This window comes from Plecotus auritus, assembly GCF_963455305.1.
Source record: "Plecotus auritus genome assembly, chromosome: 10".
NCBI classification, from domain to species: Eukaryota; Metazoa; Chordata; class Mammalia; order Chiroptera; family Vespertilionidae; genus Plecotus; species Plecotus auritus.
In genome coordinates this window covers 55,537,209-55,554,941 of record NC_137785.1, presented here as the reverse complement: position 1 = coordinate 55,554,941, position 17,733 = coordinate 55,537,209, and the positions used below count along the sequence as shown (strand labels likewise).

The 17,733-nt window shown below is 45.6% G+C and overlaps 2 protein-coding genes across 7 annotated transcripts in view; one reads left to right on the top strand and one right to left on the bottom strand.

The window, feature by feature from the left end:
- Positions 1-13,505, bottom strand: part of CES5A (carboxylesterase 5A) — a 168,217-nt gene extending 154,712 nt beyond the window's left edge. For all 5 annotated transcript variants that reach the window (XM_080643733.1, XM_080643732.1, XM_080643735.1 and 2 more), the window contains exon 1: positions 11,920-13,505. The gene's annotated coding sequence lies outside the window, so the exon portion shown is untranslated. The remainder of the gene's footprint in view (positions 1-11,919) is intronic.
- Positions 13,506-13,743: 238 nt separating this feature from the next.
- The window catches only part of GNAO1 (G protein subunit alpha o1), a 131,858-nt gene continuing 127,868 nt past the window's right edge, over positions 13,744-17,733 (top strand). Inside the window, exons 1-2 of one of the 2 annotated variants that reach the window (XM_080643737.1) lie at positions 13,744-14,683; positions 14,908-14,950. In XM_080643737.1, coding sequence (XP_080499863.1) covers positions 14,566-14,683; positions 14,908-14,950 — 161 coding nt within the window. In that variant the 5' untranslated portion in view covers positions 13,744-14,565. The remainder of the gene's footprint in view (positions 14,684-14,907; positions 14,951-17,733) is intronic. The other variant, XM_080643738.1, reaches the window with a different exon arrangement.

Here is a 17,733-nt window from a genome sequence, read left to right as displayed (position 1 = left end):
AAGTCCTTGCAAATGGCCACCATGCAGTCACCTTGCATACGGGAAATGAAGACCTTCGCAAGGTTCTCAGAAGCATCATCTGGCAACACAGGAGAGCAGAGGAGGGTGCTGGTCATGGTCTGATACATGGTTCTCAACAAATTTTGCTGAAGAAGTATATGATCTTAGAATAAAATGCTCCTTGATGCTCCAAAAAGGGAGTTGAAAAGAACAATTAAACTATTTGCATTAGCCTTCAAACTTCCTTAGGAATAGCATTTCTGCCCACTTCACCACTTACTCCAAAAATGTCAACGCATTTCTAAACCCCAACAAACCTCTATGAGACAAGATTTAGATGAATTAAGGAAGGTTAAAAAAGATATGTCCAAAGTCATCAAAGCCAAACTACAGAAGAGAACCCAGAAGGTTCTCCAAGCAAATCTCAGGAAGGGAGAGCTAGTGCTTCCATTTCAATTTCTTTTTTAAATTTAATTTAATTTGATTTTATCTTATTTTTTCTATCACTTATCCCCTCTATGCCCTCTTCCACCTAACCATAAACAACACACTGTTGTCCATGTCCATGAGTTCTCTCTCTTTTTTTTCTTTTTTGCATAATCCCACAACACCACCACTCCATCAGGGCTGCCTGCTGCTCTCTGTCTATGAGTCTGTCTCTATTTTGTTTGGTAGTTCAATTTGTTCATTAAATACCACATATGAGTGAAATCGTAAGTACTTTCTTTCTCTTTACTGGTTTATTTCACATATGTAGCATAATGCTCTCCAGGTCCATCCATGCTGTCCTGAAGGGAAAACTTTTATTCCTTTTTACGGCAGAGTAGTGTCCAATTTCTTAATAATAACATCTTCTAACATAGTAATTGGACAGGTTTAAGAAAAAGTGTTTCATTTTCTTTGTAATCCAGATGTTACTCTGCTTTCTTTATATGAGGGTGACCTTGATGGTTCAGTAAAGAAATCTCATCAAATAAGGTAACAGGGAAAACCTCTTAGCTGGATCACAATACCTTCTTCTCTCTCTAAAATTCAATGTTAAAATATTTTTTAAAAAGAAGTAAGATTACTGCCATACATACTTCTCTTTTACCTTCCACTGTACCTCAGCTCAGCACTACTAGAGTCCTAACCAGTTGAACAGCATCTGATTGCCCCTAATTTCATAAACATTCAAGACTATTTATTTTGGAGTAAGACAAAGGTAAGACATATATAATAACTTGTTCTATAAAGTCTGGTGGCAGAGCAAAGGTAAGACATATATAATAACTTGTTCTATAAAGTCTGGTGGCAACTGAATTCAGAGACCCCAGGATTCCCAGTTATTCAACAGCCAATGAACAGTTACTAATACACACCAGAATGTAAGTACATGCTTACAATAGTGTTGATAAATGAACTTGACAAAGGGGGGAAACAGACCTTACTTTTCAAATTAACATATACAGAATCAGGCGAGTTCAGAGCAACAGCAATTCGGAGGTGTAACCCTGAACAGATGGCCGCTCTCCACATGCTATCTCTGAAGGGGATTTTTTTTTTTTTCAAGGTAAATAGAAACAAACGTTTCTGTGCATTGTATTCCCAAATAATAGATCTCATAAGAAGCATTTTCCAGCATGAAGCAAGTTTCTTATTCACCACATTTTAATGAAAAAGACAAAAACTGGTTTATGAGCTACTTTAAGGCATTCACTGGCATTTCATAATTAAATTACACTTATGAATAGACTATATGGAATCCAAAACAGAGTCAGAGTCAGATACAAGAGAATTGAAGAGTCCTATAACTGGAACCAGTCCCGCTGACCAAGGTGAGAGCCTACTCCCTAGGGCCAGAGTTAGTTCAAAGAAGGGCAAGCAGAGAGACTGATGGGATGCTCGGCCACCAAGTAGCACATCTAGAGATGCTGGGATTTTCCTTGCTCATACTCCGGATCAGTCCAGGACCTGTCACAAGGGTTAGACTGCCCCACGAAGCTAAGTGTCCCCAACTTCCCATCCCTTACTTGAATTCTGTTTCAGACATAGCTTCAGAATATTGTCACGGGGTGATGGTGTTTTCTCTCGGTAGTTACAGTGAGCTGGGAAAGAAGCTGGTTCCCAAATAGAATAGCTTCCTACGGGGAACAGAGGGCAAGGAGATTCTGGAGCCAACAAGAAATTCCAAAATGTCACAGCCTCGTCATTCTAGGGTAGAGAACACAGGTGTTTTCTGTTCAAAGCTACTTTTCCTTAAATTAGAAGATTACTTGTGTAATGAAAGAAAAAAACTTGAACTTTTAGGTCACTATTGGATAAACCCACAAATCCTTGGTTCTTTCATGCTTGGAGACTGATATCCTTAAGGTTGTGGAAGCATTTTGGTGAATTCCTCCATTAACTCCATGAAACCCTTTCAGCAAGTCTGCAGGGAGCAACTAGTTATCACTAACCAAGACACATTTGAGGGGTGTGGGAAGTGAAGAATTGGGAGGACTGTTAGAGCTCCTGCCAGAAGAGCAGGACCGAATAGATCTAGTGAAGGCTCTTGGTAGAAGGTCAACACCTTGACAAGCTCACCTGCCCCTCTGGTCACTGGCCACTGGCTGTCTCACTCCTGGATCGAGGCAACCCCCTTGGCTATCCTTCCCCAGCACCATGGGATGTCCCCCTATGCATCCTATTCATCCGTGAAGAAATACTGTATGTAGTCTCCAAATCAATTGGGTGGTGATTACGAGCCATTATCTGCCTGCTGTGCTGAGAGGGATATAAGGCAATCTGGAGAAAACCTTTCATGATGGGCTTAAAAAAGTCCAGTATATCTAGGAATAGTGTCCCTTCTAAGTTGAAAAATCAAAGCTACAGTCCTTCCATAATATTGGGTTGTTATGTTTACAAGCGTGTTATATTTTTTAAGCAAATGTCATAAGAATATGAAAGGTTCATTCTTGATTTGAAGGGAGGAAAAAAGAAAAGGGAGCCCTTCCAAGTGGAACAGATGGACTCAGGTTCAAGGACAGAATGGATCTGTGATATTTTCTTGCTTTGCCCTGCAGAGGGGCCTATAGCTCTGCCTTCTATAGTCTCCCCAATATCAACCTCTAGGTTCCCTGTCCTTTCAACTCAGATCTAGAATTACGGGTGTAGAATATATAAGGTACCTAAAATCCAGTCCCTGGTTGAGGAAATTGTGACGTAGAAAGCAAATTTAATTTCCCAAAGTTGGCTGAACCAAGACTAAAAGTTCTGTCTCTTGATTCCCAGAATAGTGTTCTTTTCACTCCACTGCCTTTTTTTTTTCTTATGATTTTATTTTATTATTACTTTAATTTTTTGCTTTGGATAGTATGAATATTTATTTTTTTATTTTTTATTGAGCTTATTAGGGTGACATTGGTTAATACAATTATATAGGTTTCAGGTGTACAACTCTCTAATACTAGTACATCATCTGTACACTGTATTGTGTGTTCACTACCCCACATCAAGTCTCCTTCCACCACCATTTATCCCCCCTTTACCCTCTTCTACCTCCTCCCACCCTCCTTTCCCTCTTGTAATCACCATACAGTCTATTACTCTCCTTTAATTTTGAAAATTACTTTCATTTATTATTTGTCCAAACTGATAGGGAGTAAGCTTTCCAATATCTTCCTTTAATAGTTATACATCACCTACTTCCAATTTCTGATTGTCATCTTTATGAGAGAGGGGGTATTGCAAAACATAGAGAAATTCTGATAATTATGCACTACAAGGATAATCTATTCTACGTTAAGAGCTAGAAATAGTTTATTTGAATAAATATCATGGGGTCATGAATTGCTTGGATAAATTTCATTTATAATGATCAAGAATATCTAATAAAGGAAGGTAAGGTTATTAAGTAAAATATGAATAATATATTGGTCTAGGTCAGGGGTGGGCAAACTTTTTGACTCGAGGGCCACAATGGGTTCTTAAACTGGACCGGAGGGCCGGAACAAAAGCATGGATGGAGTGTTTGTGTGAACTAATATAAATTCAAAGTAAAGGAGCGGAGGGGAGAGCAAGAGAACCGGATAGAACAGCTGGATCCAGCCCGCGGGCCGTAGTTTGCCCATGGCTGGTCTAGGTACTTCCCTTGGATCTTAGGGAAATGGCATGGTGTAGCAGAAAGACCACTGTCTTGAAATTTAGAAAATTAAGGTGACCATTCCGATTACACAATTTATCAACTATGTGATCTTGGGTAAATCATTTTAACTTCTCTAAGCTTAGTTTCATTATTAATGAAGTAGAAATAGAAATCTTGGTTATGTCAAATGGCTATATAAAGGATCAAATCAGGAGATTTTAAGATGGTGGTGTAGGTAAATGCCTTTACTCGCTGCCTTCCACAACCACATCAAAATTACAACTAAAATATAGAACAACCATCATCCAGAACTGCCAGAAGTCTGGCTGAATAGAAGTCCTACAACTAGAGGTAAAGAAAAAAGCACACTGAGACTGGTAGGAGGTGCAGAGGCACGGAACAGGCTGGTCTGGGACCCACATGTGCCGCTTTTTTCATCTGTAGGGAGATCTCCCAGCCCCACACCCGACCCCCAGCCCAGGCTCCCAGAGCTGGGAAAAGAAGTCCCTACGGGCAGTAAGAACTACAAGCTGTAAAAACCAGTGCAGATTGGGGCTCAGTGACACAGAGGCTGCTGGAGACCCAATTATTCCTCTTAAAAGGCCAGCACCGTGAACTGAACTTACAAGGTCCTGCTTCCTCTGAGCTCCAGCACCAGGGCGAGACTCTGGGGAACACTAGACACATATGAGGAAGAACTGGATTGTCTGGCAGCGGGGCAGGAACTCAGGGTGGATTTCTCCCAGACGGAGGTACTCACAGGGATCCTTGTTCCTATGCTGGGACCTCCCTGGTCGCAGGGCTGACTGGCAGCCATTTGTTTGCTCCACCCTGATGATTCCCTAAGACCCAGCCTCATCCAATTCACACCCCACCCAAGCTGTGTGCAGCGGCTTTTGTATATGAATGGCCTGTCCTTGCTCAGGGTAAAATCTCTCAAACAAGCTGCAGCTGGGTCAGGGAGCCCCAAACCTATCAATAAAAGGCCCAAGACCTGGCACCAGCACCAGCCTGCCTTGCTTCATAGCTGGGCCTCATCTGGGCACTTCCAAACCCGATACAAAGAGGAGGAATCTAAAGATCTCTCTGTAGCTCTTGCTGGGTGGCCCCAGGCAGTGGCTGACTTTGCACCTCCCTGGAGACCCAAGAGCCAGTGTACCCAGTGGTCAGTGTCAGACCATACCAGATTATAACACTTCACATCCATAAGTGACACACTCAAGGGGCACAAAGCCCCACTGAAGCAAGTACTGCTCCATAGGGGTGTCTCCTGCACAGCTGCTCTCCCACGGTAGTCACAGTTGGTCCTCACAGCCAATTGGCCTGGAGGTCAATTTCTCCCAGTGACACCAACAACAATCAAGTCTCAACTACAACAAGACTGTGCTCTCAGCCCACAAAGGGGTGCACCTAGAGCTCCCAGTTCAGGTGACTAGGGAGGCTGAGACACTATACAAGGCCACTCTACCACCCCAAGGAGACATAGCAGCTCTACCCAGTACAGAGAAACAAACACAGAGAAGCAGCCAAAATGCAGAGACAAAGAAACATGTCACAGATGAAAGAAATGGAAGAAAGCAAACTACTGGATACAGAGTTCAAAACCACAGTTATAAGGTTACTCAAGAATCTTCTAGAAACCTCCAAAAAAATGGAAAAGGACCAGTCAGAAATCAAGCATACACTGACTGAAATAAAGAATAATATACAGGGATTCAATAGTAGAGTAGAGGATTCTGAGAATCAAATCAACGATTTTGAAATATGAGGAAGCAAAAGATACCCAACCAGAAGAGCAAAAAGGAAAAATAATGCAAAAATATGAAGATAGTGTAATAAGCCTCTGCGACAACTTCAAGTGTACTAACATTTACATTATGAGGGTGCCAGAAAAAGAGAGAGCACAAGATATTGAAAACCTACTTGAAGAAATAATGACAGAAAACTTCCCCTACCTGGTGAAAGAAACAGACTTACAAGTCCAGGAAGCATAGAGAATCCCAAACAAGAGGAACTAAAGAAGACACATCATAATTAAAATGCCAAGGGCTAAAGACAAAGAGAGAATCTTAAAAGCAGTGAGAGAAAAGCAGTTAGTTACCTACAAGGGAATGCCCATATAACTGTCAGCTGATTTCTCAACAGAAACTATGCAGACCAGAAGGGAGTGGCAATAAATATTCAAAGTGATGAATAGCAAGGACCTACAACCAAGATTACTCTACCCAGCAAAGCTATCATTCAGAATTGAAGGGCAGATAAAGAGCTTCACAGACAAGAAAAAGCTAAAGGAGTTCATCACCACCAAACCAGTATTATATGAAATGTTGAAGGGTACTGAAGAAGAAGAAGAAGAAGAAGAAGAAGAAGAAGAAGAAGAAGAAGAAGAAGAAGAAGAAGAAGAAGAAGAATTAAAAAAATATGAACAAAATGGCAACAAATACATACCTATCAACAATTGAATCTAAAAACCAAAATAAACAAATAAGAAATCTAATGAACAGAATAAACTGGTGAGTAAAATAGAATCAAGAGCATGGAAATGGAACAGATTGACCATTCTCAGAAGGAAGGGGGGTGAGGGGCAGCAAGAGATTAAACGAAGATCTTATATGCATATATGCATTACCTATGGACACAGACAATAAGGTGGCGAAGGCCTGGGGCAGAGCTAGAAGTGGGTGGACTGGAGCAATGGGAGGGGCAGGGGGGAAGAGGGACATCTGTAATACTCTCAGCAATAAAGATTTTTTAAAAAAAAAACCTAAAGGATGAAATCAAACACTGTTGAGAGATTGCTATAATTCAAAGATCAGAGGCTATATGTACCCTGATGGCCAGGGATCATGTGTGTTATATTTAACAGTGTATTCCCAGCACCCAACACAGAGTCTGGCACACAGTAAACAATTAATATGCATCACATAAATAAAGGCAACGATAGAGAAAATATTCTTATCACTATTTTTTGCGGAGCATATGTACAGGGGGCGATACAGCTAAGTATAGAAGTGGAGCAGAAATGGGAGAGAAGGAAAGAATGATTGGTGTCACTCCGTTCCTAGAAGAGAAGGGGAGGTTCTGAAGTAACACACACACACACACACACACACACTCACACACACACAAAAGGATAATCAAATTGATGAATTCCAAAAATCAACCCTTCTTCTTTCCCTGCCCCATTCATCCCACCTCTCAATCCAGGATCCCACCATTGACGTTTTTTTAAGATTGCCTTTGGACATTCATCTCATGAATTTCAATCATTGTCTGCCTTCACATTCAGTGTTTTCAGTGAGGTGTGTATATGCCCTCTCTTTGGGCATTCGAAACAGCGCTGTTTTTAATTTACACTGGATGTAAGTAGTTCAAAGTCCTCCCTCCTCCATTTCCTTTTCTCTTCTCTTAGCCCTCTCCCAAGGCTACAGTGGTCTTGGAAAAAGACAGCTGACTGCCGGGGCAGCTCAAGAAGAACATCAGTTCAGTTCGTTTTTCTACTTCAAGCTCTGAATTGATTCAAACTAAAAGTCCTATGGGACAGGTGTCGGGTGGAAAATGCATCTCTTTCTGAATTGCTCTTCTTCAATTTTATACAAGTGCTCCACCACACACATAGGAATTTCACAAAAAAATGTTTTCCTCTGCCACAGAGCTCAGGATTTTGCAGGCCTTTGGGGAACAGATAACACACTCAAATGTCAGCTCAACTGAAGAACCATGTTACCCCACTAGAACGCCATGTTCCTGGTACTTGGCAGACTGGAAACACCCCAAACCACGTGCACTTCAGAGGATGCAGCCAGGTCACGATATTAAGCCAGTTTAGTCTGGTCAGACACTTTCAATCTTCTTCTAGAAGGTCTGAATTCATTGATAGCCTCGCCCTCCCACCACTCGCACTTGTTACGGCCAATTCAAACTGGTTTTAACTGGGTTCAGACAAAATCCACCGACTTTTTGCTTTCGCAAATATAACTGACAGGCACAAACAAAAACATTTCTATTTGTTAAGAGCAATGCAAAAAAAATAAGACTTTGCATCTTGCAGCTTGCAGAAGACCAATGAGATAATGTCTAAAATGTGTTAGAGCTGCATGTGTGAAAGGCTCTGTGGAGATAGGAAATAAGATAAATAATGCAAGAGACCCTTTGTGTCAGGAAATCTGTCTTCTGGAGGACTTAATAAGGTTTAAATAAATATTTTACAAACGTGTACCTGTTCATCTTATCTATCAATGCCAGCCCTGATAGGTTGAAAAGTACTATTACTCTCATTATAACAAATACGGATCTTGGTTTCTAATGAAAGGAAATTACAACAGGGACCATGGCTGTTAAGTAACGCCTTCTTATTAAGCGAAAGCTTCCAACTTCAATTTCAGCTCTTGGTCAATCTTATCCATTTGAAAGCTCAAATCCTAGCCCCTTCCAACTTCCCACTCCATTCAAGCCAAATGCATCCCTGTGGAATTCTCTTACTATCCTGAATTGAGAAAAACCATGAGCACACCCTCTTTGGGGTTCTTGTACCATCAAAGTACAGCAACGAATGCTGTTGTAGAACTCTTAAGAATGACCACATAATGGACTTCAACAACTTAAGAGCTCAATTCAATTACCTGCGAGCCTTAATCTGCCCCTTTATTCAAATCCCTTCATTTAAAAGTACACAAAACCTTTTTTCTTCCCCTGGCATCTTTTATTCCTATTCTAAAGAAACTCATTTATTTTTATAAACTCTACAAAATAACAAATGAGACACAAAACTTAGCAAAGAATTTTCTGAGGGGAACTTCAAAAGCATTTGCTCTTCTCACATGCTTCCAAACGCCAGTCAATCTCGCATTTGCGTGTTTAAAATCAGTGCGTTTTCACACGTCAGAACCTTACTTGAAAACATCCATTACCTTTTTCAACTCGCCCAATCTTAAACTTTTTCTAGAATCACCAAGTCCCACAATTTCTATCAGAGAAATCAAAAAGTTTCAGAGCGGGGAAGAACTTAAATATGTGATGTGATTTAGCCCTTGCTTACAGCCAGGTGAATTAAATTGAGAAGTATTAAAGATGATGACCTCACGGGCCATGCTTACCTTTCAGGATACACACAAAGTGAACAGGTAACTCCTTCACCTCAACGGGGTTTGCAGTCCACTGAGGTGTTTCTCAAAGGACATCACATGAAGGGGAAGGTCTGATGGTAGAAGTGAACATTTCCCGGCTCCACCGCAGACTTACTGATTCAGGGGCAGGACCCAGGAATCTGCATTTCTAAAAGTATCCCACGTAATTCTCATGCACAATGACATTTGAGAACCACCAACTCAGTAAGTCTGAGAGATGTGCACCAAAGACTATCCGTCAGAGAAGTGCTGAATATGGGGAAAATAGGGGGCCTTCTAGCGACACAAAACAAATCTTTGATCAGCATCTGCCCTCAGGAATGCCAGATATTTATCACAAAACACTAAGTCATACACTAGTCTTACCCAGACGTTCTAAATTATATTCACCATTAAGTTAGATTGTGAACTATCAATTTTATAATAGAAACCCTTCGTGCAGAACACTGAAATCTCCAGTGATCTACCATTCTCCCGAAAATGTCTAATTCACTTGACATTTAGTTTGATTTCATTTGGCTCATGAATCACACATGTTAGCCTATTTTCTTCCCATGACGGTAGTGTTCATAAGGAGTAGTGATTTTCATAATTTTTTCCTTTGGCAGAAATACAAAACACACACACACACACATACACACGTGCACGCGCACACACTCACAACACCAATTAACATTTTTTAAAAAGTTGAATTGAGAAGCATGTGAGATATTGGATTTTAAGAAAGTAAGCTCCGAGCAAAAGTAGTTGACACATGCAGATTCAATGTAAGCACTCCCATGTTGTACACAGAAAAACCACGTGGGGAATGGCTAGCAATGCAGATTGCAGAAGAGTGTGACTTGGTAAGACAGGTGACAACCTTTAACAAACACACTGATCCTCATGTGAACGGTTTTGAGAAAACATTCCAGGAATTTCAAGATTTCACGAATCCAAGCTCATATCTAAACCTCCCTTGGAGTTTAAACCAATATATTAAACACCATAGATTGTCAATACACACATATTTAATTAAAGTAATAACAAAAGGGAACAAATAAGGAAATTCAGTTCATCTCATGACAGCCCACATTCTGTAAGTCAGAGCTGGAGGATCTGGCTTATGTCATAAATTACTTCCTCCTGAATTAAGAGCCACCTGCAGTAAAAAAGGCAACCTAATGTAGGCTTTTGCCATTGTTCCTTTTAGAGAGCACATAAAATATTCTAATTACCTTTTAAAAATAAAAAATGTGTTGAACAATGTGTGCGGGGTGCAAGGAGGAATGCTGACTGAGGGTGGAGTAAATGAGCATTATTCTCTGGCCAAGAGCAATGATCACAGAAATGTAATTCTGAAGATCATATAAAATAAAACCAGATGAATTTGATCATTCCTGATGTTAGGACTGTCCTTTCCCTATCCCCACAGGAATTCACTGTGGACAGATATCGGGGTATTATCCAATTACTAATAACACAGAGAACGGGGATGTTCTCATCCTCACTTCCTTTGGGGGGACCAGGATACAATTGGGTCCTAGGATTGGGAATAATTTTCTGTGAGTCTAGGAGGCATGCTTTATGTATTTATATAACATGCTATTTTTCAAATAGTCCACAAACCTGTAAAAGGAGCCCTGGCTTCTTACTTAATAATGACCACGTGATCTTGCAAAAGTTCTTCAACCCTCCCCCCAGAGGCTCAGTTTTTTCAACTGTAAAATGGGTACTCAGGTCCATCTGGATTCATAAGTTCTTCCCACTTAGCCAGGATGCTCCTCCCACACCACAGTACCTGAGGTTTATTTGAGAGGATCACATGAGATCATTTTTATAAAAGTGCTCTGTAAGCTGTGAAGCACTATACAGACGAAGAGGATTCTTATCCGTCTTTTTTTTTAAATATATTTTATTGATTTTTTTTTACAGAGAAGAAGGGAGAGGGATAGAGAGCCAGAAACATCGATGAGAGAGAAACATTGATCAGCTGCCTCCTGCACACTCCCCACTGGGTATGTGCCCGCAACCAAGGTACATGCCCTTGACCAGAATCGAACCTGGGACCCTTCAGTCCGCAGGCCGACGCTCTATCCACTGAACCAAACCGGTTAGGACTGTTATCCGTCTTTTATGAAGCCCATCTATAAAGATGCAAAGTGACCCAGAAAAAGAAAGCAAGGTAGACAAACCTGAAATACAACGTCTATAAGTGCCTAGAACAGTGGTCGGCAAACTCATTCGTCAACAGAGCCAAATATCAACAGTACGATTGAAATTTCTTTGGAGAGCCCAATATTTTAAACTTAAACTTCTTCTAATGCCACTTCTTCAAAATAGACTCGCCCAGGCCGTGGTATTTCGTGGAAGAGCCACACTCAAGGGGCCAAAGAGCCGCATGTGGCTCGCGAGCCACAGTTTGCCGACCGCTGGCCTAGAACATTACTCTGTACACAGCAAGTGGGTGCTTTTTAAGGATTGAGTGAATAAAGAGAAACACACACACACACAAAATAGGTTTTCGTCTCTACCAGACCAGGTATGATACCAAGAAAGAATAAATATACCCAAAATCAAGGATAGTTTGATTCAACCAAACAAGCCACAATGCCCCTAGAGCTTAGATCTTAAGAATTACTTGATATGAAAGAGCATTAAAATATAAAATATAACCCACCACCTGCAAATGAATGGTTATAGTCTTACCTTTTCAGGCTTTCAAATGTAGTTTTGTAGGGATAGAGGAGTCTTGGTGAGGTTGCTGAATTTTTTCCGTTATCTGATAGATCTGCATAATCATCCTAGCAAACTTATGAGGAAATAAATTCTATTGAATGTTGGGTACCTTAGCTCTGTTTTTGATCTGGAAAACTGACTCTCAGTGACACCCTAATTTTAGGCAAACCAGATTTTATCCCCTAAGCTCCCCTCTAAACATACACACAAAAGAAAACTGGAGTGCAGGTGGGGGTTCGGAGGAGAGATGGGGAAGAAGTTATTTACTTTATAAAACAACTCTCTCTGAGTCCTTTGTCAGATTCCTAGAAAAGTAAAATGTGGCTCAAATTTAGATATTGCAATTGCATTACATACCACTTTTGACATAGCTATTTGTGTAGAATGCGGCAAACCCATACTGGGAAATAACAAATTTAAAAAATTCAGGGGGAAAATGTTTTCTTCTGGGTGGGCCTGAACTCCACCCCACCACCACCTCCCACCCCCATTGCAAATGTATTTTTATACTGGGTAACGTTTCCAAAACAGGGGTGTGTGTGTGTGTGTGTGTTCTATTGTTGAAATGAAACAAACAAGTTTGCTTTCAGAGTCATGGAAATGCCCAGCGATTAGAAAACACGTTTTCCCCTGGCCGCTTGCCTCTCCTGTCCCCAGGCAACCTTTCCATCGGCCCCTCGCTCTGGGAGGTCCCCTGGGGCTGTCTGGTGGAACTGATTGTTGTGCAACGAGAACTAGCTTCTTCAAAATCTCAGAGACCACCCAGAACATGGCTGGTGTTTGGCAAATGTGTACGTGTTTCCCTAGTACACTGAGTAACTGACCCGCGTTTCTGGGTCTTTATTTGCAAAAAAGAAAATAGATGGGGAAAATTTTTTTTTTGAAGACGAGGAAAGGAAGAAAATCTATTCAAAATTCGCTTTATGGATTTGTGTTTTGGAAAGGGGCAGGACAAGAGAAATCAGTGCAAAGACCTCAACCAAGCTAAACCGTCTGGAAGGAGCAAGAGCGCTTCAACTGCGTTAGGGAGCGAGCACTTGCCAGAAGCTCACTCGCTGGAAACCTGGCGCTTCCCTCCCCAAGCTCCCAGGGTGGGGCTGCCCCCTGCACCGACACCTCGGGCACCCGGAGGCAGAGGCTGGAGGACAGGCCCTGGCTTTGTCTCCTCCTACTGTGTGCCTCTCTCCGCACAGCCATACTACGTGCTCCATCAATGTCTGGGGGGCGCAGGAAGCGATAATTCCGCATCTGCCCCCACGCCTCAAAGGCGAATTATCTGGAAGGCAGGTTTCCTCAGACCCACAGTCTCCTCACGTTAGCTGAGGTCATTCGGCCTCGGCTGCAGGAGAAGCACCACGAAGGCGAGCCGCTGGAGCCAAGATGGAGAGGAAGCCGGAGAGGGAGAGAGGCGGCGCGGGGCGCGGGGCGCGAGCCGGGAGGCCCACCTGACGGCCGCGGGGGAGGCCCAGCCCTGCGCTCCCATTGACACCGAGGCCGGCGCCGCCCGTGCGCGGGGCGGGGAGGGGACGCGGCGCGCGCCCAGCCCAGGCCCCGCCCCCGCCAGGGCCCGCACGCGCCCACCCGGGGAGCCGCGGGCCCTGGGGGAAGCGATGGGGGTGCGGGGAGAGCGGGGGGTGGGAAGGACGCGCCGCGCGCGCCCCCGCCAGCTGACGCGGGCCCGGGCGCGCGTTTCCCCGGCCCCCGCCCCTCCCGGTCCCCGGGGCCGGCGCGCGGCTCTGCTGACGTCAGCGGGCGGACCGGCTTGCGGGGTGCGCAGAGTCGCTGGCGCACCGCGCGCTGCGCTGGCCCCCTCCCCCGCCCGGGCTGTGGCGCGCGCGCTCGCCAGCCCTCCCTTCATTTTTTTTCTCCCCTCCCTCCCAGCCTCTCTCTCGCTCCCTCTCTCCCCTTCGAGCTCCCGGCTGCCCGCGGCTCGCTCGCGCTCTCCGGTCTCCGGTAGGCTCCGGGCGATGCGAGCGCTGCGAGACAGCGCCGCCGCCTCCCGCTAGAGACCTGTCCCCCGGGCCGGCCCCCTGCCCAGCCCTGCCCAGCGCGCGGGGGTCGGCGAAGGCGCCGCGGACGCACCGACGGCTGAGGATCGGCGATGCACATGCACTAGCAGCACCCCCTAACTCACTCCCTCCACACCCCACGCCGCCGCCACCGCCGCCGCCTCCTCCTCCTCCGGCAGCAGCGGCAGAAGGACCCACCCTGCCCCCCACCCCACCCTCCGCCGGCTCCGGCTGCGGCTCCTGCCTCGACTATTATTTTATTTATTTTGGGTTGTGCACCAGCCTCCGTGCCTGCAGCCCGCGCCTCCTCGGACCGCGGGCTCCTCCTGCCTCGGCTCCCGAGCCCCAGACCCCGGCCACCCTCGCCTCGACACTCCCAGAGCCCCGCCAGCTGCCGCGAGTCTCCGCTGCTAGAATCTTGTGAGCGGCTGTCATTTGGGGGGGCTCTGGTTTCCCGACATTTTTGTTTTCAGCCAAAGGGAGGATATCGAGATTTTTTTTGTCCCCCTCTGAGCCCAGGCTCTGCTCTCTGGGGGGGTGGGGGGCGCGCCGAGCCGGGGAGCCGTGCCAGCCGAGTCGTGCGGGCTGTGGCAGGGAAGGGGCCGCCATGGGATGTACTCTGAGCGCCGAGGAGAGAGCCGCCCTCGAGCGGAGCAAGGCGATTGAGAAAAACCTCAAAGAGGATGGCATCAGCGCCGCCAAAGACGTGAAATTACTCCTGCTGGGTAAGGACTGGGCTGACACCCCATCCCCCGACCCGGGCCACTCCGCACCCCCCTCCGCAAGCTCCCCTACCCCATTCGCGCCCGGGGAAACCTGGTCCCCGAAGTGGCATCACCATGTGCCAAGATCGCCCACCCTCTCGCATGCCTTACCCCTCCACACACACCCTCTACCCCGTTCCCCTAAACTGACACTGACCAGTTTTCCCCCCTGTCTGTCCCAACAGGGGCTGGAGAATCGGGAAAAAGCACCATTGTGAAGCAGATGAAGTAAGTCCCTGTGGCATTGGTACTTTTATTAAGAATTATTTTTTATCTTTGGTATTACCTTGCTCACTCCACATTGCTCTCCAGGCCCGGTTTTTAATTTTTACACACACACACACACACACACACACACACACACACACCTGGATTTGACTCCCCTCCCCCACTCCCTACCTTGGTTCTGAGTCCCTCACCCCAGCTGCCTGGGTGGGTGGTTTTTTTCTTGGGAGGGGGAGACAGGGAGAGCTTGTAGCTGTATGAATGACAGTGTCCGCCATATTGATCAGGACATCACACTATTGGCATGGTTATGATCATTACTCTTGCTTGTGGGGTGTTTTGTGTGTATCACTGCCTCCAATTCTGTCTCTAGGTCTCTGTTTCCTTCTGTTTCTCACTCCTCCCCCCTCCACCCTCTACCCCCCTACTTTACATCTATAATCCCATCTCCCCAGCTCTTCTCCTGGGGCAGTGATTTTTGAACTTGGCTAAAACATGGAGGGGACCCAGCCCTAGATTGCTGGGGTGGAGGATCAAATGTTTGCTGTTCATGGATTTGGTGCTGAATTGGGAGGCTGTGGTTTCTGCCCCCCCACCCCCCAAGAAAAGAGAACGAGGGTTAGGGGAAGGGGCGTGTGGTAGGGGAGGGGTGGGTGTCTAAGTGGATGTGACTGGTACAGCTGTGGTCTAAGGCCGAGGTGGAAAGGGGACGCTGGCTGGGAGGCTGAATGCCCGCCCCTTGCTGCCCCCCTCCTTCACCCACTCTCCCAGCGTTTGCTGTCCTGACACTGGCAGTTTCCCTTCACGCTATGGCCTTTATCAGTGTATTTATTTACACTCTGCATAAGCCGTGTTCCCTGTAATCTACCCACAATGCGGATTTCAGGCCCCACTTGCCACCGCCCCCTTCTGCCTTAGATATCAGTTTCCCCTCCTTAATTAACTGGGGGTGGATTTGAATGATGGTGGAAAATTAAAACAAAATGGGATATTCCTTCCCTTCCCCACTTTCTCAATAAGGAGCCTCGCCCCTCCTTCCCACTCTCGGGCTCGCTTCTTGCCCCATCCCTGGCAGTTTGAACCCACAGGCAGGTTGCTTGGGGAGGGGGTGGCCTGCAGGGAAGAGGTGCGCCCTCCTAGTCTCCTGACCCTGCTGCTTCCGTTGACCTGTCAGTTCCGGATGGAGGAGTTCCTTAAGACCATTTAGCGAGGATTCCACGTCTCTTTGCTGTGACACCTTCGTGCACACACAGCTCCTAATTAGGGGTTGCTGTGCAGTAAACAAAAATGATTATTTTTCAACTTGACAGAATAGCCGAAGTAATTGCATCCCGTTGGAAAACAAGGGAAAATAAAAACCCCTTTCGTGGAAAGGTGGGTGGGAGACGAAGCGTGCTTGCGGTTTCAGAAACAAGATGCAAAAATTCTTGCATGTGTAACAGGCATGACAAGCGGGTTCTAGGCGGCGCCATGATGGTAGGGAGTAGCGACTTGGAGACAATTTTCCCCGTCTGCTTGACATGTTCTTATTTTTGTTCGAGAGGCCCCAGGGACTTTCTGTGCTAAGGCCCCCTCGGCTCGCCGCACCCCTCTGAGCCATGGGTAATTTGGCCTGGGGCTTCTCTGGAGCTTTTGCAACACAAATGGATGGGGAGGCGGGGCCTGGGGAATTGCTCTTTGCAACAAGGTGCATGTTGCATCTACCGGGAGCCCTTGCAGGTCGGTCAGTGCAAGCAGAGCCACCCCTTTCTCGCCAAGGGGGATATTTTAAAAGTTCAGAAGACTGTAATCTGCAGTGGCGGGCTCCGAGCCCTGTAGAAGCCCGGGCCACCAGCTACCGGAGCGGGGTGATGTTTCAGGCGTTGCGAGTGGTGGACAGCGCCCAGCCGAGGCCAGAAAAGTCGATGGTGCTCAGCTCGGCAGTGCTCGGCAAGGCTCGGCTGCGGGCTGGGTGCGGGGCTCGGAGGGACTCGTTGATGTTCGGAACCGAGTGGGGCCGGACGGAGAGAGCCGAGCTGCTTCCCAGGGGGCCGAAGGCGTTCGGAATGCTCAGGGAAGAGAGAGAGAAGAAAGGGGGTGGTATGCTAGAATCTGCAAATTAACTTTGCATCTGCCAAATCAACTCCTTACCTGGTTTTCTTAAACATGCCCCATAAATTAGGTTGGTATAATAAGAAGTTTAAAAATATACACTGAGTCCCCCAAAGGGCACCTAGCCTTTTTTATTCAAAGATAGCAGGGCTCTCTGAGGAAATAGGTGTGCCATTTTAGAATGAAAATTCCTAATTATGTACTGGGGCAGGAAATCTTAAATGAAGGCTGTATGTAGACTTCCCTGGGAAAGTCCTACGTGTCTCATATTTGGTTCCATTAAGGGAGGAGTGGGGGCGACCACTCTAAGCTTTTGATGTTTGAGATGGTTAAATCATACATTCGAGCATTTATTTTCCCTGCACCCCCCACCCCCTCTTTTGTCACTCACAGGACACCTTTTTGGAGAAAAATTTCAAGCAAGACTGAGATTTTGTAGGCAAAGCTATTACTTATAAAAAAAGGAAAAAGAAAAGAAAATACAACCCTCTTTAGGAAATAGGCTATGTTTGCTCAAAAGGTCAGTCAGAGAGACTTCTGGCCCATGTAAATTTTGCTACAAGGGACCCTGGTGGCCTATCTTGAAGCATTCATGAATGACAGCTTTTTCTGTAAGTCCTCCAGCTTGGCTTGAAATAAATCAGATGAGGGCCTTGTGCCAAGCTGGATGCAGGACTTGTTTTATTAACCACAAA